The 25,466-nt window shown below is 46.0% G+C and overlaps 1 protein-coding gene across 1 annotated transcript; it reads right to left on the minus strand.

Annotated features, from left to right (window-relative positions):
- Nucleotides 1–13,020: 13,020 nt before the first annotated feature.
- On the minus strand, nt 13,021–14,151 carry LOC147991063 (uncharacterized). Its single transcript, XM_087536034.1, has one exon. The coding sequence runs from the start codon at nt 14,149–14,151 to the stop codon at nt 13,021–13,023; it is 1,131 nt and encodes a 376-aa protein (XP_087392160.1).
- Between the last annotated feature and the right edge of the window lie 11,315 nt (nt 14,152–25,466).

The following is a 25,466-nucleotide window of genomic DNA, read 5'->3' on the forward strand; positions in this document are numbered from 1 at the left end:
GTACACAATTGGCAGGCCTCAAAATGCTACTAGGTACACAATGCGTGTACATACAAGTAATAACCAACAAAAAGAATAACTACCTACCAATTGTGTACTGAAAAGTTGGCATTCATTATAATGTAGCATATGCTACTAGGTAACTACATATTTATTACGAGGTTTTTACAAAGGGGTGTTCATGTCGTACACCAAATTATCCTTATCGTGTGAATGATACACTACAAAAAATGTGGCAAAAAATCATCATGAATAATAGGTTTTATATACACTCTCTTGGTTTTCCTGTATTGCAAAGGTTAGTTTTTTCACTAAAAAGACAAAAGAAATTTAGGTGAGCTGGTTAATGGGCCTGAGCTTAGTTACCAGAGACTCAAGTTCGAGTACGTCGAAGGTGAAGGAAATATGCCCTAGAGGCAATAATAAAGTTATTATTTATTTCCTTATATCATGATAAATGTTTATTATTCATGCTAGAATTGTATTAACCGGAAACATAATACATGTGTGGATACATAGACAAACAGAGTGTCACTAGTATGCCTCTACTTGACTAGCTCGTTGATCAAAGATGGTTATGTTTCCTAGCCATAGACATGAGTTGTCATTTGATTAACGAGGTCACATCATTAGGAGAATGATGTGATTGACTTGACCCATTCCGTTAGCTTAGCACTTAATCGTTTAGTATGTTGCTATTGCTTTCTTCATGACTTATACATGTTCCTATGACTATGAGATTATGCAACTCCCATTTACTGGAGGAACACTTTGTGTGCTACCAAACGTCACAACGTAACTGGGTGATTATAAAGGTGCTCTACAGGTGTCTTCGAAGGTACTTGTTGAGTTGGCATATTTCGAGATTAGGATTTGTCACTCCGATTGTCGAAGAGGTATCTCTGGGCCCACTCAGTAATGCACATCACTATAATCCTTGCAAGCATTGTAACTAATGAGTTAGTTGCGGGATGATGTATTACCGAACGAGTAAAGAGACTTGTCGGTAACGAGATTGAACTAGGTATTGAGATACCGACGATCGAATCTCGGGCAAGTAACATACCGATGACAAAGGGAACAACGTATGTTGTTATGCAGTTTGACCGATAAAGATCTTTGTAGAATATGTGGGAGCCAATATGAGCATCTAGGTTCCGCTATTGGTTATTGACCGGAGACGTGTCTCGGTCATGTCTACATAGTTCTCGAACCCGTAGGGTCCGCACGCTTAAAGTTCGATGATGATCGGTATTATGAGTTTTTTGTGTTTTGATGTACCGAAGGTAGTTTGGAGTCCCGGATATGATCAAGGACATGACAAGGAGTCTCGAAATGGTCGAGACGTAAAGATCGATATATTGGACGATTATGTTCGGACACCGGAAAGGTTCCGGAAGGTTTCGGACATATACTGGAGTACCGGGGGGATTACCGGAACCCCCCGGGGGACTTAATGGGCCTACATGGGCCTTAGTGGAAAATAGAGGGCAGCAAGGGGAGTGTGGGGCGCGCCCCCCAAGGCCCAAACCGAATTGGTTTAGGGCAATGGGGGCCGGCACCCTCTTCCCTTCTCCTCCTCTCCCTTTCCTTCCCCCTCTCCTACTCCTACTAGGAAAAGGAGGAGACCTACTCCTAGTGGGAGTAGGACTCCCCCTCTTGGCACGCCTCTCCCTGGCTGGCCGCCTCCTCCCCTTGCTCCTTTATATACGGGGGCAGGGGGACCCCATAGACACAATAATTGATCATTGATCTCTTAACCGTGTGTGGTGCCCCCCTCCATCATAATCCACCTTGATCATATCGTAGCGGTGCTTAGGCGAAGCCCTACGTCGGTAGCATCATCATCACCGTCACCACGCCGTCGTGCTGACGAAACTCTCCTGTGAAGCTTTGCTGGATCGGAGCTCGCGGGACGTCATCGAGTTGAATGTGTGCAGAACTCGGAGGTGCCGTGCGTTCGGTACTTGGATCGGTCGGATCGTGAAGACGTATGACTACATCAACTGTGTTGTGCTAACGCTTCCGTATTCGGTCTACGAGGGTACGTAGACACACTCTCCCCTCTCGTTGCTATACATCACCATGATCCTGTGTGTGTAGGAATTTTTTTGAAATTACTATGTTCCCCAATAGTGGCATCCGAGCCAGGTTATTGCGTAGATGTTATATGCACGAGTAGAACACAAGTGAATTGTGGGCGATACAAGTCATACTGCTTACCAGCATGTCATACTTTGTTTCGGCTGTATTGTTGGATGAAGCGGCCCGGACCGACATTACGCGTATGCTTACGCGAGACTGATTCTACCGACGTGCTTTGCACACAGGTGGCTGGCGGGTGTCAGTTTCTCCAACTTTAGTTGAACCGAGTGTGGTTATGCCCGGTCCTTGTGAAGGTTAAAACATCACTAACTTGACGAACTACCATTGTGGTTTTGATGCGTAGGTAAGAACGGTTCTTGCTCGGCCCATAGCAGCCACGAAAACTTGCAACAACAAAGTAGAAGACGTCTAACTTGTTTTTGCAGGGCATGTTGTGATGTGATATGGTCAAGACATGATGCTATATTTATTGTATGAGATGATCATGTTTTGTAACGGAGTTATCGGCGACTGGCAGGAGCCATATGGTTGTCGCTTTATTGTATGCAATGCAATCGCCCTGTAATTGCTTTACTTTATCACTAAGCGGTAGCGATAGTCGTAGAAGCAATAGTTGGCGAGACGACAACGATGTTGTGATGGAGATCAAGGTGTCATGCCAGTGACGATGGTGATCATGACGGTGCTTTGGATATGGAGATCAAAGGCACAAGATGATGATGGCCATATCATATCACTTATATTTATTGCATGTGATGTTTATCCTTTATGCATCTTATTCTGCTTTGTTTGACGGTAGCATTATAAGATGATCTCTCACTAAATTTGAAGGTAAAAGTGTTCTCCCTGAGTATGCATTGTTACCAAAGTTCGTCGTGCCGAGACACCACGTGATGATCGGGTGTGATAAGCTCAATGTTCATCTACAACGGGTGTAAGACAGTTTTACACACGCAGAATACTCGGGTTAAACTTGACAAGCCTAGCATATGCAGATATGGCCTCGGAACACTGAGACCGAAAGGTCGAGCATGAATCATATAGTAGATATGATCAACATAGTGATGTTCACCATTGAAAACAACTCCATTTCAGGTGATGATCGGTTATGGTTTAGTTGATATGGATCACGTGATCACTTAGATGATTAGAGGGATGTCTATCTAAGTAGGAGTTCTTAAGTAATATGATTAATTGAACTTAAATTTATCATGAACTTAGTACCTGATAGTATTTTGCTTGTCTATGTTATTGTAGATAGATGGCCCGTACTGTTGTTCCGTTGAATTTTAATGCATTCCTTGAGAAAGCAAGGTTGAAAGATGATGGTAGCAATTACACGGACTGGGTCCGTAACTTGAGGATTATCCTCATTGCTGCACAGAATAATTACGTCCTGGAAGCACCGCTGGGTGCCAGGCCTGCTGCAGATGCTGCTAATGACGTTAAGAACGTCTGGCAGAGTAAAGCTGATGACTACTTGATAGTTTAGTGTGCCATGCTTTACGGCTTAGAACCGGGACTTCAATGGCGTTTTGAACGTCATGGAGCATATGAGATGCTCCAGGAGTTGAAGTTAATATTTCAAGCAAATGCCCGGATTGAGAGATATGAAGTCTCCAATAAGTTCTATAGCTGCAAGATGGAGGAGAATAGTTCTGTCAGTGAACATATACTCAAAATGTTTGGGTATCATAATCACTTGACTCAACTAGGAGTTAATCTTCCTGTTGATAGTGTCATTGACAGAGTTCTTCAATCACTGCCACCAAGCTACAAGAGCTATGTGATAAACTATAATATGCAAGGGATGAATAAGACAATTCCCGAGCTCTTCGCAATACTAAAGGCAGTGGAGGTAGAAATCAAGAAGGAGCATCAAGTGTTGATGGTCAACAAGACCACCAGTTTCAAGAAAAAAAAGGTAAAGGGAAGAAGAAGGGGAACTTCAAGAAAAATAGCAAACAAGTTGCTACTCAGGAGAGGAAACCCAAGTCTGGACCTAAGCCTAAGATTGAGTGCTTCTACTACAAACAGACTGGTCACTGGAAGCGGAACTGCCCCAAGTATTTGACAGATAAGAAGGATGGCAAGGTGAACAAAGGTATATGTAATATACATGTTATTGATGTGTACCTTACCAGAGCTCGCAGTAGCACCTGGGTATTTGATACTGGTTCTGTTGCTAATATTTGCAACTCGAAACAGGGACTACGGATTAAGCGAAGACTGGCTAAGGACGAGGTGACGATGCACGTGGGAAATGGTTCCAAAGTCGATGTGATCGCCGTCGGCACGCTACCTCTACCTTCGGGATTAGTTTTAGACCTGAATAATTGTTATTTGGTGCCAGCATTGAGCATGAACATTATATCTGGATCTTGTTTGATGCGAGACGGTTATTCATTTAAATCTGAGAATAATGGTTGTTCTATTTATATGAGTTAATATCTTTTATGGTCATGCACCCTTGAAGAGTGGTCTATTTGTGTTAAATCTCGATAGTAGTGACACACATATTCATAATGTTGAAGCCAAAAGATGCAGAGTTGATAATGATAGTGCAACTTATTTGTGGCACTTCTGTTTGGGTCATATTGGTTTAAAGCGCATGAAGAAACTCCATGCTGATGGACTTTTAGAATCACTTGGTACTTGCAAATCATGCCTCATGGGCAAGATGACTAAACCGCCGTTCTCCGAAACAATGGAGCGAGCAATAGATTTGTTGAAAATCATACATACTGATGTATGTGGTCCAATGAATATTGAGGCTTGCGGCGGGTATCGCTATTTTCTCACCTTCACAGATGATTTGAGCAGATATCACTACTAGGGAAAAGGCTAGCAGCAGCGCGGGTACCCGCGCTACCAATAAGGCGCTACAGCTAACGTATAGCAGTAGCGCTGGTCCACCTGCGCTACTGCTACACAAGTGTTGCAGCAGCGCGCTTAAAGGAACATCGCTGCTGCTAATAGCTATAGCGCGCTTCCCCTGTGCGCGCTACTGCTACAACCGCGCTGCTGCTAACTTTTCTGCACTCGCTACTGCCAATTTTAGTAGTTTTTTGTTTTTTTCGGCATATTTGTTTTGTATTTGAACAGGCTTTATAGAAGAATCTTTAGCACATACAAATGTCATCATGATACACATACAAATGCCTGCGAGACCACAAATGTAATCATAGCATATACATACAAATAGTCTCATCATAATCATCATCCAACACAAAGTGGTATCTTGTCATCATCTCGAAAATAGCGATACATGCAAGTCTCGAATACTTGCAACTACAACGTCATCCATCTAAACAAAGGTATACGCGAGAAGAGCTATCACTATGAGTGAGAGCGGAACTATGCAGTACATGAGATGGCGGTTACGAGTCCTCTCTCGCGCTAGCGTGAACCTCAAGTAACTAGCTTCTCCTTCTTGTCTGCTTTTGAAGCCTTTATGGCTGGCGTCTGAGAACCCATTCACTTGCGCCTGACACTCATGCCACTCGTTGTACACCCCCGGAACCTTCCCTTTGTACACGACATAGCAGTTCCATCTCGCCATCAAGAAAATAGGTACCTGTTAGAGATGCATGTTCATGAAGAGGATGTACAATCATATATATGCAACAAAATATACTAGAGAACACTGAAAAAGAAAGGGTTAGCAACTAGATGCAACATACAGTATGCAAATTAATTAACTAGAGGTACGCAGGTCATCGTACGCAAACTAACAAAGTAGCGTTACGCAAGTTCGGCAGGGATCGTGGACATCACAAAGTTGCATCACTACAAATAGTATACAAGTTCAACCGACACATATCATCATCATCGGCATCATAAATAACTAGAAGTTCCATCCTTCCATATCATCGAGGATGGACCCTAGCTTCTTGAACAGCGTGAGGTCTAGACGTTGCATGCCTATGCGAGTTCGGACGTCAGCTCGCGATATAGGGCCGTGGTGGAACATCCCCTTCTCATCGATGACTTCTTTCATGATGATCGTTGCAATGTCGCTTTGGATGCAAAAGAAGTCATCTCTAAGTTTATAATCCGCTTCTCCATGAGATTCTAGCCACTTGTGGATATGATCATCATTTCTGCTTCTCATGCGAAGCTTTTGGTGATCCGTGTTGAATTGATTCATGAGATGGAGGATGTACAATCCATCCTTCTTGCTTGGTTTTGGGACTTGGATGCAGGAGAAGTTAGTTTTATGCGCGAAACCCATCTTCTTGTTCCTTTGTTTCCTGATCTGCATGTGGCCACCTCTAAAGCTGAAGCCTTGGAGAGCATCATCTAGAATATTCATTATGTGGGTGTAGTCTTTTTTCTCGTAGTCTCTGGAAGGGTCAAAATACACGGCGTGGGAGACTTGCGGATAAAGAACGATAAGGACAGCATGCCCGTTGCTGCGGGGAAAAGACACCTCAAATTATTCCCCATAGAGAGAGAAGGAATGATTGAAATGTATGAAAGGGTTGTTCGAAACTGACTTACTTTGGATGATAAGGCACGAGGACAATTTCCCGGTCCTTATTCTGTACCATGAAGTTTTGGAGGTAGTCCCTAGCAGTTTCATGCTCAAAGTCGCCGAGACTCAAGAAAGACTTGTGCATGTAGTACGGATCCGCCACACAGATTTGCGAGACTTCTTCACTGTTCATGACAGAGCTCATATGTAGCGCAAAAAGGCGGACGATTGTAAAATCGAGCCGCCTTGTCAGAAACATCTCAAAGATATGGTCAAACTGCAGGAAGAACACCTCCACGGGCCGTGTCTCGACGTAGCACTTCCTGTCAGGCACACGAGCCACGTACGTCGGTATCCTGGATCCTTTGAGGCTAGTAGGCTTTTCTCAGTCGACAGCACATGGTCGTGCAGTCTCCTGAGATCCCCTGATAGTGCCTCCAGTGGTTTCGGCGATAGCATCGGCTCGCCCGTGAGATGGAACATGGCCGCACCTTTCACGGGTACACGCTCTTCAGAATGCATCGTTTGGCTGCTATGTGCTCTGGCTTGTTTGGAGGCAACTATCTTCCCCGATCTCTTTCTCTCCTTTTTCTTGGGCACACCTTCTAGACCCTTCCTTAACCCCTGCCCCAGTGTTCCCGGGCTAAGTACTGTACGACCCTCGCGCTGGGATAGTTGAGCCTGTGTTGAGGCGGCATCTTCAGGTGTGTCCTGTGAGGATTTCATGAAGAGAGACTTTTTGCAATCCCTGCTACGACCTTCCTGCCCAGGCATATCATCCATATCCTCATTAGCAAGCTGATAGCCCGATTCGTCATATGGTTGACTCATCAATTCTATGTCACAGTCATACACGTTTGTATTGAGGAAATCCATAGGGTCGACCTCCGTCTCATCATCCATTCTCTGTTCTACAGGACAAATTACATCAGCCAGCACTATTGCACCCCCTTCATCATGTCATCCGCCGCTCTCACCCGGCACTACAGGAGCTGGTAATTGCGTAGGCGGGGTGGTGGTCTCCGCGCATGCTTGTTATGTGTGGTTATTGGTGTGCTCTCGGCCGGCTCCAGACGAATAAGATTCTTCGGCCATAGCAGCACCCAACCCTTGCAGCTTCCAATCCGCGGCGGGGTCTCGTCGTCCGCTCCCACATGCTGTACTGGAGGAGGCAAATCCTCGTGCCCCGATTTCACAATGGACAAGCTAACCCTGAAGTGCCCAGCAGGGATCGGCTGGTTGTGGAATGTGGGTTGCAAGGGGTCCATTATCATCCCCTTTCCCACGTCCACCTTCTGGCCTTTGATCAAGTAGAGTATGGTGCACGGGGTTTCTTTCGCCTGCAAACACATATGTCTGTGGCGTAAAACATCTGAAAGGCAACAAAAATGGAATATTATATATATATATATGTTGGTGCGACATGTAATTACCGTGACGGCGTCGAGCTCAACCAAAGACAAAGGCCCACCAAGCGCGCCAGAGACTAAGGACGGGCTGCTATGAGCGGGAGCGGCTGCGAGAGGAGGCCCAATTGCGTGAGCAAGTGATGGTGCGATGGTGTTGTTGTTCATGGAGTTGCTCCCAACGAAACTGGGCAACGGGAAATCATGTACCGTCTTGTCTGGATTTTCCTTCGTCCATTTGATGATAACTGGAACCAAGTTAGTAGCAAAATCATTTCTGCAGGCAGTTACAGCTGCATTGACTGCCTGCTGTAGCAACTCATATTTGTCCTCGGCTGCTTTTTTCGCGTCCTCAGCTGCTTTTTTCTCGACCGCAAGCTTCACCTTCGCGTCGATGTCCGCCTGACTAAACTTCTTTTTCTGCTTCTTGGCCTCCGGGCCCTCGTTGTAAAACACCTTCCACGTGGCGCCATCTCCAGCGTCGTGCACACGACCATATTGCGGCCGCTGGCCCAAAGGGAGTCCCTTAAGTTCGTTCAAGGCCCGGTTGAGAGGGGTGTCCCACTTGGGCCTCATCGGAGAAGTAGGGTTTTCGGCTGCAAGCTGGTGTTGCTTCTCCAGTAGTCTAATCAATTTCCTCGTGATCTTGTCCGTGTAAAAAACCTTTTTCTCCTTGTCCCACTTGTAGCGGGCCCTGATGAAGTCATGCTCCAAGGGGTTGGTGAACTTCGCGAAGGGGTCTGGGAGACCCGCGGCTTCACGTTCCGCGTCCTCCTTATCCCATATGGGCCTTTTACCGAGGTAGCCACGGATTCCGAGGCGATGCTTCCTCGTGTTCCTTTGCTGAAGGCTCTTGAATTTTGCAGCCTTAGCCTTGGCGTCCTCGGTAGCGCAAGTGTCCTTGAACTTTTCGAACTCCTCTTCCGTAAGTGTCGGATTTTCCTCTAGAATCTTGGACAGGGGTTCCTCAGCCTCAATAGCTCGTTTCACCCTCGATTTCCAGGAGGCCAAATCATTGCTGAACATGCCCATGGCGTGATTGTTAATCTTTTTCATCTTCGGATCATCCCACGGTTGTTCTATGTTATCATCCCGATCGGGGAACTTGAATCTCTTGTGCAACTTCATTAGGAGCAACTGCGTCAAATGTTCTTTACTCCTTAAGTCATCGTCATTGATGCTCGTGCATTCCCGTAGGATGCATCCTACTTGGTTCCCATAGCACTTGTGAGGTTCTTCCGACTCTAACGGCTCAAACTTGCCAGGTGCCATCTTTGTGATCACAAGTCGTACAATCCCTAGTTTGTTAGGTTTTCGTATCCTCTGCTTCTTATGCCTCTTTTCGGTACCGGCACCGGCGCCGGTATCTTCCCCGGCGGTACCTTCCCCACCGGTCTCGGCGCCGCCATCGGTGCTGGTGCTGTCGGTGTCGGCGTCAGTACCATCATCGAGGCGGACCTGCAAACCTTGCTTAGCAGTCAAAAAGTCAAGGTAGTCTTGTTCACCCTCATAATCCATCTCGTCTGCATCTTGGTCAGAAGGCCCAGTTTCTTCGTTGTTCGACATGTTTCCTATGATTAAGTGTCCTCATTTACTTCTAAAAGTATGAATAAATGAGAAATGAGATAAAAAAGAAATCTATGCGCCAGCACTCGATATGCCAACTATGTAGCACAAATCATGCCTTTATTCACGGGAAATTTCGGCATGACCTTTGCTAAAAAATGGACATATCGAGCGCCTGAAATTCACCGGAACGGAAATGAATCAACATTCCGGCGTAACATAGGCAACTCGGATCATTTACCAAAACATGACATGTCCAAAACATGACATATCCACATATCACATGTCCAGTTCAAATTTGCATATATATTCATAACTAAATAGATAACCTAATTAACATAACTAAAACCTAAGTAAATTAACCCTAGCTAGCAGAGAGAGAGAGAGAGAGGGGGTGGTTTACAAAGGGTGCAGGGCGAGGAGGCAGGCCCGACGACGGCCGAGGTTGGGAGGGGAGGAAGCAGAGGAGGGACGCGAGGGCCGACGGGTCGGGGGCGAGCGCCGGCGCCGGGGGCGAGTGCGCCTGGGTCGGGGGCGGCGGGGTCGGGGCCGAGCGCGCCGGGGTTGGGAGCGGCGGGGTCGGGGGCGGGGGCGGCGGGGTCGGGGGCGAGCGTGCCAGGGTCGGGGGCGGGCGCGGCAGTGCGACGGGGCCGGGGAAGAGAGAGTGGGGATTTGGGAGAAAAGAGGCGGGATGAAGCAGGGAAAGGGAGAATTTTGGGTTAAGTGGACGTAGCAGTAGCGCGTTTACACGAAACGCGCTACTACTACCTCGACTAGATGTAGCGGTTTTCTGCAGAAACCGCTACTGCTACCTTGACTAGCTGTAGCGGTTTTCTGCAGAAACCGCTACTGCTACCTTGACTAGCTGTAGCTCTTTTTCACTAAAGCGCTGCTGCTATAACTAGTTTCCCTTTTTTCTTTTCCTCATCATAATAGGAACATATATATTACATCATTGGACCCTTGCATAATAATGGCTAAGTGTGTATACAAAATAGGAACATATATATATTACATCATTGGACCCATGCATAATAATGGCTAATTAAGTGTGTATACAAAATAGGAACATATATATATTACATCATTTGACCGATTCCTCAGCGCTGACGTTTTCGTTTTTGAGTCAGCTTCTTTCCCTTCTTGTTCGTTGAAGAATAATTGAGCCCCTCATTGTGACTTTGCCTTTTCCATGGAGTACGATTTTTCTTTGGTAATGTAGTATTGATTCTTCTTTTGACGTATACTTCATCATCATCGTCATCTTCCCTCATTGGGTTGCAGTACTGATCATAGTCTTCCTCGTTGGCGACTCCATCCATTCCAATGATGTTTCTTTTGCCTTTCCTCATGACAACACGACTGGGATTGCATGGGTTGGTTATGAAGAAGCATTGTGTCACGTGCTTAGCGTGTACCCATGGCTCGTTTTTTGCGATAGCGTTCACAGTAGCGCTCTTGGCGTCAGGTATAGTCATGGTAGTGAAAATCCGGCTTTCTCTTTCGACATTCTTAGCCCATCTGACACGGAACATCGTTGTGTTGTGCAGTCCAGAGTAGTCAAGCTCCCAGATCTCCTCGACCCTTCCATAAAATCGTTCAGTTACGCCGTTATCGCTGCCGGTCATGCATTCCATCATCACCCCTGAGTTCTGATATTCATCACTGTCCATATCTTTGGCCTCTGTGTAGACCATGTATCCGTTGATATCATATGCCTGATAGGTTACGAGGTTGGGCGAGGGGCCATGTGCTAAGGCGTATATGAGCAATCCCTCCTTAGAGCCCTCCTCCGGGGGATTAGCAATAATATGCTCTTTGAACCAATGCAGGAAAGTGGAGTTGTGCTCTCTAGTAACTTCGGCGTCCGTCCTGCATACCCCCCGGTCACGATACTTCTTTGCGATAATTTCTTTGTGCAGTGCCACGAAAGGATCTACCTCGTCTAGGTGTTGTAGCACTACCAAGTTTGCTCTGTCAAAGTCGCTGCATCGATCTGAGTATGCCACGTGCAGTTCCCTGCGACCGTTGCAGTGACCTTCTCCTTCGAGCCTCCCATCATGCTTGTTAACGGGCAAACCAACACTAACACCAGGCAGCTGGTCTGCGCCATATAGAAAATTCTCACAGAAAGAGATGCACTCTTGTGTCAAATAGCCCTGGACGATGCTTCCATCCGAACGGGACATGTTACGAACGAATCCTTTGATGATCCCATTCATCCTCTCAAACGGCATCATGTTGTGCAGGAATGACGGCCCCAGGTCTATTATGTCATCCACAATATGGACACACAGATGCACCATCACGTCAAAGAACGCGGGCGGGAAGTACATCTCAAGCTCATTCAGTATCACAACGATCTCTTCTTGTAGCCTTCGAAGCTGCTTCACACTGATCGACTTTCGAGAGATGACGTCGAAAAAGTTGCAGAGACCAATAAGCGTGTCACGGACGTGCTTGTCCATTATCCCTCTAAGGGCAACAGGTAATATCTGCATCATCATCACATGACAGTCATGAGACTTCATCCCGCTGAACCTTTTCTTGTCTATGTCTAGATATCTACTTATCTTGCCACAGTAACCGGAACTAACTTTGACTCCGGTAAGGCACTTAAAGAATTGATTGATCTCAGCCTGACTTAAGGTGAAGCAAGAAGGGGGCAATAATCCTCATTCTTTATTTTCTTGCCCTTCTTCTCCCGTGCCTCTGTCTCTGTCTCTGTCTCGTCTGACATTTTACGTGACGGCATGTGCAGATCTTCCCTGATTTCCAAATCTTGCAAGTCTTTTCTTGCCTTCGGCCCATCCTTGGTCTTATCCGGCATGTTCATCAGTGTTGCGAGCAAGCTCTCAAGGACATTCTTACAGATATGCATTTGATCAAGGCAATGAGGTGTATTGAGTTTGTGCCAGTACTCCAAATCCCAGAACACAGACCTCGTCTTCCATACCTTCAGCAGCGGCTCCGACGCCTTTCTCATCGTCTTTCCCGGCGCGGGGCACTCCTTCCAGTTTTTCAACAGCTCATCGATTTCGGCACCGCTCCGCTTACATGGAGGTCCTCGATGCTCAGCGTGACCATTGAATAGATCTCCACGGTTTCTCCACGGGTCGTCCTGTTCGAGCCATCTTCGATGCCCCATGTACACGATTTTCCCAGACCCGCCATCTTTCCTTAACGTTAGTTGCTGAGACGTCGTATCATCCATGCACCGCGTGCATCCGCAATATCCATGGCACACTTGGCCTGCCACATATCCGTAACCAAGATAGTCGTGCACTGTCGTGATCAGCGCGGCTCTCATGTTGAAATACTCGCCTTTGCTGGCGTCCCATGTCTTGGCCGGTGTTTTCCATAACGTGTCTAACTCCTCCTGAAGTAGCCCCAGATACAAATTAATATTATTTCCTGGTTGTTTCGGCCCTTGAATAAGCATGCTCATGTGAATGTACTTTGATTTCATGCACAACCAGGGGGGAGGTTGTACATCCATACAAACACGGGCCATGTGCTCTGGTTGGTGCTCTGGTTGCCAAATGGATTCATGCCATTGGTACACGCGCCTAGCACGATGTTCCTTGCATCACATTCAAAATACCGATATAAGCTGTTCAACGCTCTCCACTGGCTTCCATCCTTGACGTGTCTCAGCTTCGGATCATCTCCATCGTCGGGCTTCTTCCTCTCCGCGTGCCAGCGCATTAGCTTTGCTTCCTTGGGATCTACAAAATACCTCTGGAGACAGGGAGTGACTGGTAAGTACCATACCACTTTCTGGGGACATTTCTTCCCGACCTTCTTGTATCGAGAAGCATTGCACACCGGACAACTTGTTTTTTCCGCGTGCTCCTTCCGATAAATTATGCAATCGTTGATGCATGCATGGTATCTAACGTGTGGCAGATCAAGAAGGCACACGATCTTCTTGGCCTCATCAACACTACTAGGACATAGATTACCCTCGGGAAGAACATCCTTTAGGTACTTGAGATGCTCATCGAGGCTAGTGTCGGTCCATTTGTTTTTAGCCTTCGTCTTCAGCACTTGGAGCGTGAAACTCAAGCGGGTCACCTCAGGATTGCAACCATCATACAATGGAGTGGTCGAGTCTACCACCAGTTGCTCCAGCTTAGCCTCCTCTCTAGAAGCAGCTCTCTCAGTACTCGTCTCCTTGCGAAGCAATGCTTGAACATGAGGGTCCCGCATGATTGAACTTAGTACCGACAAACTCTGCTGCGTGGAGTCCATGTCGTTCTCTCCGCCGCCATGTCCGGCCCCTTCTCCGCCGCCATGTCCGGCATCTTCCCCACCGCCATTATCGATCATCTCTTCGTCTTGCCCTGTGTCATCATTGCCTGCCCCGTTGGCATCCTCAACATCGTCATCCTCATCTTCAGTTATCCACCGAGTATAGCCATCCATGAAACCAGTCATGAGCAGGTGCGCTTCGACACGACCATCGACATGGGGGTCAAGCCAAACTATTCCTTTGCATTTTCGACACGGACATAAAACCTCTGTCAGGTTATTTTCCTTCATGTCCTGCACCGCCGACCGCAACCACCTGTCCACCATCATTCCACTGACCATCGTGAACTCTGCGCGGTAATAATAAACAAATTGATTATAAAAATGCATGCATTCATCAAAGTCATACAAAAATTCGGCATGACCTTCCTTAAAAGTAGGACATATATAGATCTAGAGTTTTGCCCGGAATTCGCCGAAACGGAAATAAATCGACATTTCGGCAAAACATACGCAACTCAAATGCACAATTTGGCGTCAACTCATGCCACACACACAATTTCCATAAAAATATCACACACACATGCATAAACATATTTCCATTTTGCAAAAGCATGAAATATTAATCACACCTCTATCTCGAGATCGAGAACACGGTGGAGATGATGATGTAGGGAGGTCAAAAGTGCACAAAGCTCTTCTTGACAAAGAAAGATCTAGTTAGGGGGCAAATAGGTCACTTAACTAAATGCTACATCTACCTAGCTAGCTAATTTGGGAGGAGACACCTTCAACTAGTGGAGGGGGAGGAAAAAGAGAAAGGAGATGAATTAATGGAGGTGGTGTAGTTATAGCTAGGAGTAATGAAGAGAGAGAAAGGTAGGTAGAAGAGGGAGAGTAATGGGGGGAGAAGTATTGAGGAAGAAGAAGAGTGAGAGAGGGATGATGTGGGAGGGTAGGGGAAAGGGAGGAGAGGAGATGGGGAGGGGGAGGTGGAAAAGGTGGTGGGTCCTGCGTCTTAGCAGTAGCGCGGGAGAGAAAACGCGCTGCTGCTAATAGCGTAGCAACAGCACGCTTTCCTGTCACGAGCTACTGCTAAACGGGCCAAACCTGTGCACATTTTCAAAATTAGCAGCAGCGAGGTGACAAAAAAGCGCGCTGCTACTATGGCATTAGCAACAACATGCTCCCTGGCACCGCGCTACTGGTAAACTTATGTCGTTGTGTACTGTCGGTGGATTTTTGTAGCAGCGCGGTTTAAGCATCACGCGCTACTGCTAAGTTTGCACCAGTAGCGAGCTTTCCGTAGCCGCGCTGCTACTACTTAGCAGCAGCGCCTGTTTTTATGCCGCGCTGCTGCTAAGATTCTGTGTATAAGGTTTTCCCTAGTAGTGTATGGGTATATCTACTTAATGAAACATAAGTCTGAAACATTTGAAATGTTCAAAGAATTTCAGAGTGAAGTGGAAAATCATCGTAACAAGAAAATAAAGTTTCTACGATCTGATCGTGGAGGAGAATATTTGAGTTATGAGTTTGGCCTACATTTGAAACAATGCGGAATAGTTTCGCAACTCACGCCACCCGGAACACCACAGCGTAATGGTGTGTCCGAATGCCGTAATCATACTTTACTAGATATGGTGTGATCTATGATGTCTCTTACTGATTTACCGCTATCGTTTTGGGGTTATGCTTTAGAGACGGCTGCATTCACGTTAAATAGGGCACCATTAAAATCCGTTGGGACGACGCCTTATGAACTACGGTTTGGCAAGAAACTAAAGTTGTCGTTTCTTAAAGTTTGGGGCTGCGATGCTTATGTGAAAAAGCTTCAACCTGATAAGCTCGAACCCAAATCGAAGAACTGTATCTTCATAGGATACCCAAAGGAAACTGTTGGGTACACCTTCTATCACAGATCCGAATGCAAGACATTCGTTGCTAATAATGGATCCTTTCTAGAGAAGGAGTTTCTCTCGAAAGAAGTGAGTGGGAGGAAAGTAGAACTTGATGAGGTAATTGTACCTGCTCCCTACACCCTCGCGATCAAGACTATTTAAGCTTATAGGAAGGGTAAAAGTTATGAGGTGGAGCTGCAGCAAGCGACTAGCATATATGGTGGCTAAACATACGCAAATGAGAGCGAGAAGAGAAGGCAAAAGCACGGTCGAACAATTATGATCAAGAAGTGATCCTAGAACAACCTACGTCAAGCATAACTCCAACACCGTGTTCACTTCCCGGACTCCGCCGAGAAGAGACCATCACAGTTACACAAGCGGTTGATGTATTTTAATTAAGGTCATCTTCAGGTTTTCTACAACCAGACATTAACAAATTCCCATCTGCCCATAACCGCAGGCACGGCTTTCGAAAGTTCAAAACCCTGCAGGGGTGTCCCAACTTAGCCCATCACAAGCTCTCACGGTCAACGAAGGATATTCCTTCTCCCAATACATTCCGATCAGACTCGGCATCCAGGTTACAAGACATCCTCGACAATGGTAAAACAAGTCCAGCAACACCGCCCGAATGTGCCGACAAATCCCGATAGGAGCTGCACATATCTCGTTCTCAGGGCACACTCAGATGAGCTCTCCATAAAACTAAAACCAAACCTCGAGTTATGGCAATACTCCCAAACTCCCGCCCCAGTACTGGGTGGCGTCGAGGTTATCTCACCAACAACTGCATAAAGAGATTTTCGATGTCGGCGAAACTAATCTCAGGTATTCTAGAACTGCAACAATAAAATTGTGACGACAACACCTCGGAGCTCAACTCCCCGGGACACTGCCACAACCCCTAAATGACAGGAGGCACCAAGAACAATGTTCTCGTCACAAATCGATCGAAACGATTCCAAGATACCCGCGTGATCCTAAAAAAATTTAGTGAAATTTTAGAAGAGAAGAGTCAAAACTCTACGTCAGGATGCCTCACCAGAGCGACGAAGGAACTGAGGAGTAAAAAGAAGTCCTAACTCTCCAATATATAATTCCTAAATGACTCAAAACATTTTTGTAGACTCAGCAACGCCAGCTATTCGATCAAGCAGGGGGCTCCTAAGGTCGGGGAAGGCTCTGATACCAACTTGTAACGCCCTCGATGCGGCTATATCTCCCACGTGTCGAAGCACGACTTAGAGGCATAACTGCATTGAAAGCAATGTCACAAGTGAGGTAATCTTCACACAACCCATGTAATACATAAGGGACAAAGATACATAGTTGGCTTACAATCGCCACTTCACACAATACATGAATAAAGCATTACATCATCCAAATACAATCAAGGTCCGACTACGGAACCAAAATAAAAGAAGACTACCCCAAATGCTACACAGATCCCCGATCGTCCCGACTAGGCTCCACTAGTGATCAACTAGAACGAAGCAATACAAAGGACAAGATCTTCATCGAGCTCCTCCTGAGCTTGGTTACGTCACCTGCTCGGTAACATCGGCACCTGCAAACTGGTTTTGGAAGTAACTGTGAGTCACGGGGACTCAGCAATCTTACACCCTCGCGATCAAGACTATTTAAGCTTATAGGAAGGGTAAAAGGTATGAGGTGGAGCTGCAGCAAGCGACTAGCATATATAGTGGCTAAACATACGCAGATGAGAGCGAGAAGAGAAGGCAAAAGCACGGTCGAACAACTATGATCAAGAAGTGATCCTAGAACAACCTACGTCAAGCATAACTCCAACACCGTGTTCACTTCCCGGACTCCGTTGAGAAGAGACCGTCACGGTTACACACGCGGTTGATGTATTTTAAGGTCATCTTCAGGTTTTCTACAACCGGACATTAACAAATTCCCATCTGCCCATAACCACGGGCACGGCTTTCGAAAGTTCAAAACCCTGCAGGGGTGTCCCAACTTAGCCTATCACAAGCTCTCACGGTCAACGAAGGATATTCCTTCTCCCAAGACATTCCGATCAGACTCGGCATCCAGGTTACAAGACATCCTCGACAATGGTAAAACAAGTCCAGCAACACCGCCCGAATGTGCCGACAAATCCTGATAGGAGCTGCACATATCTCGTTCTCAGGGCACACTCAGATGAGCTCTCCATACAACTAAAACCAAACCTCGAGTTTCCCCAAGGGGGCACTGCACAGGGCTCTAGTTTGGACCAACACTCAAAGGAGCACTGGCCCGGGGGGGTTAAAATAAAGATGAACCTTAGGCTGGCCGACCCAATGGAAAGAAAAATGCTAGGTGGCGAATGGTAAAACCAACGTTGGGCATTGCTGGAGGAGTTTTATTCAAGGCGAACTGTCAAGGGGTTCCCATTATAACCCAACCGCGTAAGGAACGCAAAATCCGGGAACATGACACCGATATGAAGGAAACTAGGGCGGCAAGAGTGGAACAAAACACCAGGCATAAGGCCGAGCCTTCCACCCTTTACCAAGTATATAGATGCATTAATTAAATAAGAGATATTGTGATATCCCAACAAAATAACCATGTTCCAACATGGAACAATCTTCAACTTCACCTGCAACTAACAACGCTATAAGAGGGGCTGAGCAAAGCGGTAACATAGCCAAACAACGGTTTGCTAGGACAAAGGTGGGTTAGAGGCTTGGTTCAACAATATGGGAGGCATGATAAGCAAGTGGTAGGTATCACAGCATAGGCATAGCAAAAGAGCGAGTAACTAGCAAAGCAAAGATAGAAGTGATTTCGAGGGTATGGTCATCTTGTCCGAAATCCTGCAAGGAAGAAGAACGAGTCCATGAAGAAGACAAATGGGCGTAGTTGAACGGGTCCTCACAATCACGACGTTACCGGAACCAACCCGAAGAAGCAACACCAGAAAAAAGCACACAACATAGTAAACAACCAACACATGAACATGGTATGATATGCGGGATGCGGTATGCGATGCGTATGCATGATTTGGAAAGGAATGATTGAACCTGGCCTCAACTTGGAATCCAAGAGTGCCACTGGAAAGGTGAGGTGATTTTGGTTGAAATCTATATAAAGATCACCGGAATCGGATGCACGGTTTGGAAATGGCAAGTAAAACAAATATGGCACCGGTCTGCGATAATCAGCAAGTAGCCATCTAAATGCATCAAGATAAATATGCTATAGCACTCAAACATGGCAACAAAATACATGGAAGGGATCCACTCATGATGCTTGACCAAAGATGAACACTGAGCTACGGCTAATTCACTTATTAACAGGCTCAAATAAGCAGGGCAAAAGTGCAAAAGGAATTTATCATCAGGAAGCACACTTTAGAGCATGAAAACTACAAGCTACAGGAACTTAACATGGCTAAGCAAGGCATGGCATGAAACTAATCAAAGCACTTAACGAAAGTCCCTTAGTGACCTTGAGCCAAAAGGGATCAGAAAATACAATTGCAAGCATGTGAACATGGCAAAAACATAAACAGATTCAGACTTGGTGAAAAACTGGAGCATGCAAAACAGTTAACGATTAGGCATGTTTACGAGCTCGATGCACTCACTACAGAGCATGGCATGACAAACTAAGCATACATCCATCAAGAAGACATGGCATAGAACCTGGACATGGCCAGAACAACAACATAGAATGCACGGATCAATAGCAACAACCTCGGCAAAATCGCTAATCATGTCAACGATCTGCCAGGAACATTTTATAGCAAAAGTAGAGCTCGATTGACTCAAGCTAGGGTGCTCCATAACTGCAAACAAAGACATGGATGGATAGAACACCACAATATTAACAAAACATCCTTACTTACCATCCTCAAACGAGGCACGGATCACTAGGAAACAACATGAACATATGGCATAACGACAAAAAAACAGAACAAGGACTTAGTGAAAATCTATGTCCTTGAAATCAGCATTACCGATTACGCTACTTTGCAAGCTTGTGCTAGTCACCACAAATATCACAAAAATACATGGCAAGCACCTCTGTAAAGATGACATGGCATATAACAAAACACATGTAGAGCTCAGGGTCATATCATGCACACATTAATCATGGCAAAAATGAAAAAATGCCATTTGCTGAAACAGATCGGACAAATTCCTCACATAGCCCTCTTCCAACGACATTTCGGGCATCAAGATGAGCTCCAATTAAAATGATGCAATGAGGTGAAATGATGTACTTGTCGAGACGAACATTTTGATACGCTAGACGCACGAATCGGAGCTACGATGAGGAAGTTATGATGCGATGAAAATGCATAAAAAATACTAGAATCTGGGGACTTAGAAGAAATTTTGGACCTCTCCGGGAAAAGTCAACCTGGGACGAAGCGGTGCGGGACGGAGGGATCCGGTTCGGGCGCGGGCGCGTTTCGATGAAGGGAGTGGTGGATCTGATCCACTCCCCGGATCGGATCTGGCCGGAGCTCCGGCGAGGACGAGCTCGAACTCCGGCGAGGAATGCAGAAGCCGAGGCGGCAGCGCACGGTACCCGACGCAGTGACGCGCGGCGAGCGAGGCAGCAGGGCACGGCGTACGGTGCACGGCGGCACAGATGCCAGGCGGCGCGCGAGAGGCATGACGGTGGCCGCCGGCGGTGGAGAAGGCGGCGCGGCTTGCCGGCGACGAGCGGCGGGCGGCGGGGAATGGCGTGCAGCGAGCTGCAGTGGCTCTGGGGCGGCGCGTTTGCCGTGTCAGCACGGGGCGCAGTCGGGCCCGACGCGGGCCGATCGTGGGCTCTGTGGGCCGGCGGCGGCTCCTGGAGGAGAGAGAGAAGGCGCGGGGACAAGTGGCGATCTCCTATTTGCCCGGGGCGGCGGCGCGGTGACGTGGCGCACTCCGATAGGCCGGAGTGAGGTGGCGGTGGCGGCAGACATGTCCGGCCGGTGGTGGGGAGTTTTGTCCGGCGGCACGAGGAGCGGGGCTAGGGTTTCATCTGCGCAAAAAAATCCGGGAGGCACACATATATATAGGCAGAGGGAGTTAGGAGAGTCCAAATGTGGTGCGGTTTTCGGCCACGCGATCGTGATCGAACGACCGAGATGATGGAGGAGGTTTAGGTGTGTTTTGGGGACAAAAGGGAGGTGTGTTGGGCTGCAACACACACGAGGCCTTTACGGTCCCTCGGTTAACCGTTGGAGTATCAAACGAAGTCCAAATGGCACGAAACTTGACAGGCGGTCTACCGGTAGTAAACCAAGGCCGCATGACAAGTCTCGGTCCAATCCGAGAATGTTTAACACCCGCACACGAAAAGAGGTAGAAAGGGGCACCGGATGACATAGGAGCGCCGGATTGCAAAACGGACAACGGGGAAAATGCTCGGATGCATGAGACAAACATGTATGCAAATGAAATGCACATGATGACATGATACGCAATGCATGACACGCAAGCAATGACAAGGCAACAACATCGAATAACTGGAAGACACCTGGCACATCGGTCTGGGGGCGTTACAACACTCCACCACTATGAGAGGATCTCGTCCCGAGATCTAGAATGGCACCGGAGGGAAAACGTAAGAGAAAGAGAGGAGGTAAAACTAAGTTGCTCCTTTGACAAATGAGTGAAACCAAAGAACCTTGAAAAGGTTAAGCCATTTCGAGAAAATAATACAACGGAGATGAATGAAGTTGAAAACACTCTGTTAGAAAAGAGGAACAATGAAGAACAACTTCGGTCAGCACTCCGGTTGAAAAGTGATACAAGACTTGATAAGATGAAAGAACTTGAGCAGAGGGCACAACTCTCCGGTTAAATGGATAAGCAAGAAAAGAACAAGGTCCTGACAAGAACAAGAAGAAGGGTTGAAGATAGCAACATCACAATGCCTCCGGAACAAAAGTAAGAATGAAATGGAGTGAACGAAGGGAAACACGATCTTGAGAGAGCACGCTTACAACAAATGCTAGAACGGAATTGTTGGATTATCAACAATGAAAAGGATTAGCTTGATATGGACTTATAGAGGACATCTCAAAATTATGAGGTGACAACTAGCCACTTATGGGAAAAGAATTGGATTGATATCAACAAGGAGACGAGAAAGCTATTTCACCAGGAGGGTAGATGAAGAACTTGGGTCACTTATAAGCACCATAATTAGCAACAATCCTTAGGGAAGGCTTTAGGTGGAATATAACCCAAGATAACTCCAACGAAGAGGTTGATGGATTTAAAATACCTCAATCTTATCAACATGTGAATCATGAAGCATGAACTCAAATTATCAAGAATGACGTAATACCACCTCCAATGATACGGAAGAAAAGAATTGCACTCCAGATTGCAAAATGAAGAATGCTTGAACTCCTCTGAAAAGAATCTTGATGAACACTTCTAGAAGGAATTAAATCTTTGGTGAACCATCATGTAGAACATCCATGAAGAACTCTGGTAATAAAAGAATGATCAAACGAAAGGAGAGAGAAGTTGGAAACACAAGGTGAATCCTTGCAATGATTTAGATGGATCTCCATGATAATTAGAGCTTGGAACTCCGGGAAAGAAAGATGAGCAAAAGAAACCAAGAATTTTGATGAACCTCCGAAATAAGGAATTAATCACTTGGATGAACAAAAATAAGAATTACGTTATGCGTATCCTTCACCAATTTAAATTGATGACAAGCAACGGATTTGACATACTACTTATTCTCGTAGAAAAGATTAAGATAGATATCGCGCCAACTTGAGAATGCCTTCAACGAAACACCGGTGGAATCGAAACAACGAATGAATTGATATGATAACGAAAGAAGAGGAATCTTGCACGAACCACCGTAAGAATTAAAATGACCGAAAGGAAGATAAAGGAACACCGGTTAGAATTATGAAATGAACGAGGATACTTGAGAGAATTTAGATACATAAGAACGAAGAGATTACGAGCTGATTAGAGAATCCTTGATTTAAGCAGCGGTTTGATTTAGAGTATGAGAGCTGAAAGCTGGAATGAATAAATCTTAGATGATGGCTCCGGAGAATCAAACTGAAATGACTCCTGAATTACTCCGGATGGGTGAACAGAAATTCTCACAACCGAAACAATTATGGGAGGATGGCAGAGAATGGGGCAAGATTTAAAAGAAACTCTTCTTCGGTCTTCCAAATCTGAGAATGACGATGAGAAACACCACCATGAATTGTTGAGACACCCCGGAATGAAGAATGGAAATGTTGAGCCAATGGCGAAAAGAATTTGAAAGATCTTGGAGAAAAAACATTTGACTGATGACAGTTCATTCTTACGTCAAACTTCGAAAAGAATTTTAAGGATAGCTCCGGGAAAATAAGAAGAGTCGGGTAAGATCCTAGGAAAAGACCTGTGGGTTAGGGCCCACTCAAGAGAAACACCGTTGAAATGATTTAAAAGAGAGAATGCATCGGTTGAATTAAAATGGCTTGAATGATATAACAACCTCGAGATAAGTTGAGCGGATCTTGAATGACAAGACGAGCCTTCTGAGATATCTTAGGCACTCCGGAACAATTGAATAACGAGAAGTGAATGAATATGAGGTGCACTGGTACGAGAAAATATTGAAACAAGGGAAAGGATATGATCAACACCAAAAGCTTGAATTGTGTCCACCGGAGAAGAAAATGAGTGAAGAGTGACGAACTTGAAGCTCCGTTAGAATCTTCATGAGAATCACCGGATAAGGATATGAAGGAAAAGAATGGAGAGACTTCACATGAATCAAAGGATACTTGATTAAGAAATCTGAGTCCTTGAAGAAACAAGGGTGGGAGGGCGGGAAAACAAAGGCAACTTGGGGACGGATGAAACAAACACCGTTGAGAAAAAAACCGAGAGGTGATCTTGCGATGTTGCAATGATCGGATCCACTTGAAGAGAAGCACACCGGTTGAAAAGCATTGACATGACAAACTCGATGATCGAGAAGGATTAGTGTTCACATCGGGGTATGAGAACACCGCATAGGAAAAGGTATGGAATCAACATTTGACTTCGAAGCAACTCGGATACCACAACTCAAATCAAAACAAGGGTTGACTTGCAAAATAAGCTGGAACAAACATATGATAGAGATTTCGTCGAAATTTTCATGGTGGGGCCTACACGGGCTTGATCGTACAGCACCATCATGTACAAGGTAGTGCACATGACATACGAAGCGTCCCCGAGTCGGCATAGCCAAGGACTCTTTAAGACACAACGAGACCACTGTAAAACCAAACGTGGATAGGCGGACCACTAGACGTCGAACCCCAATTTCATATCATACATCTGTGAGAAAGATATCCTAAGAGCTACCTGAATTCCCACTTATAAACTCCCGAAATTTTCCGGTTATGCAATCAGGTGTTGGGGATACAGGGGAAGCATAATATCTCACCCAAAACTAGCAAATCCTACGTCCAGCTGTATCCATCCTTCAACACATAACCAAGAAACCTTCGGAAATCGTCTACCTCAACCTTCGAAAAGCATCCGTTATACGAGTTATGGCAATACTCCCGAACTCCCGCCCCAGTACTGGGTGGCGTCGAGGTTATCTCACCAACAACTGCATAAAAGAGATTTTCGATGTCGGCAAAACTAATCTCAGGTATTCCAGAACTGCAACAATAAAATTGTGACGACAACACCTCGGAGCTCAACTCCCCGGGACACTGCCACAACCCCTAAATGACAGGAGGCACCAAGAACAATGTTCTCGTCACAAATCGATCGAAATGAATCCAAGATACCCGCATGATCCTAAAAAAAATTAGTGAAATTTTGGAAGAGAAGAGTCAAAACTCTACGTCGGGATGCCTCACCAGAGCGACGAAGGAACTGAGGAGTAAAAAGAAGTCCTAACTCTCCGATATATAATTCCTAAATGACTCAAAACATTTTTTCTAGACTCAACAACGCCAGCTATTCGATCAAGCAGGGGGCTCCTAAGGTCGGGGAAGGCTCTGATACCAACTTGTAACGCCCTCGATGCGGCTATATCTCCCACGTGTCGAAGCACGACTTAGAGGCATAACCGCATTGAAAGCAATGTCACAAGTGAGGTAATCTTCACACAACCCATGTAATACATAAGGGACAAAGATACATAGTTGGCTTACAATCGCCACTTCACACAATACATGAATAAAGCATTACATCATCCAAATACAATCAAGGTCCGACTACGGAACCAAAATAAAAGAAGACTACCCCAAATGCTACACAGATCCCCGATCGTCCCGACTAGGCTCCACTAGTGATCAACTAGAACGAAACAATACAAAGGACAAGATCTTCATCGAGCTCCTCCTGAGCTTGGTTACGTCACCTGCTCGGTAACATCGGCACCTGCAAACTGGTTTTGGAAGTAACTGTGAGTCACGGGGACTCAGCAATCTTACACCCTCGTGATCAAGACTATTTAAGCTTATAGGAAGGGTAAAAGGTATGAGGTGGAGCTGCAGCAAGCGACTAGCATATATGGTGGCTAAACATACGCAGATGAGAGTGAGAAGAGAAGGCAAAAGCACGGTCGAACAACTATGATCAAGAAGTGATCCTAGAACAACCTATGTCAAGCATAACTCCAACACCGTGTTCACTTCCCGGACTCCGTCGAGAAGAGACCGTCACGGTTACACACGCGGTTGATGTATTTTAATTAAGGTCATCTTCAGGTTTTCTACAACAGGACATTAACAAATTCCCATCTGCCCATAACCAC

Source organism: Triticum urartu, chromosome 1A, assembly GCF_056163025.1.
Source record: "Triticum urartu cultivar PI428250 chromosome 1A, HENAU_Tu73, whole genome shotgun sequence".
Lineage (NCBI taxonomy): Eukaryota > Viridiplantae > Streptophyta > Magnoliopsida > Poales > Poaceae > Triticum > Triticum urartu.

Excerpts from the sequence above, each read along its gene's own strand:
- LOC147991063 (XM_087536034.1), bottom strand. The coding sequence starts at position 14,151 with ATGGTCAGTGGAATGATGGTGGACAGGTGGTTGCGGTCGGCGGTGCAG.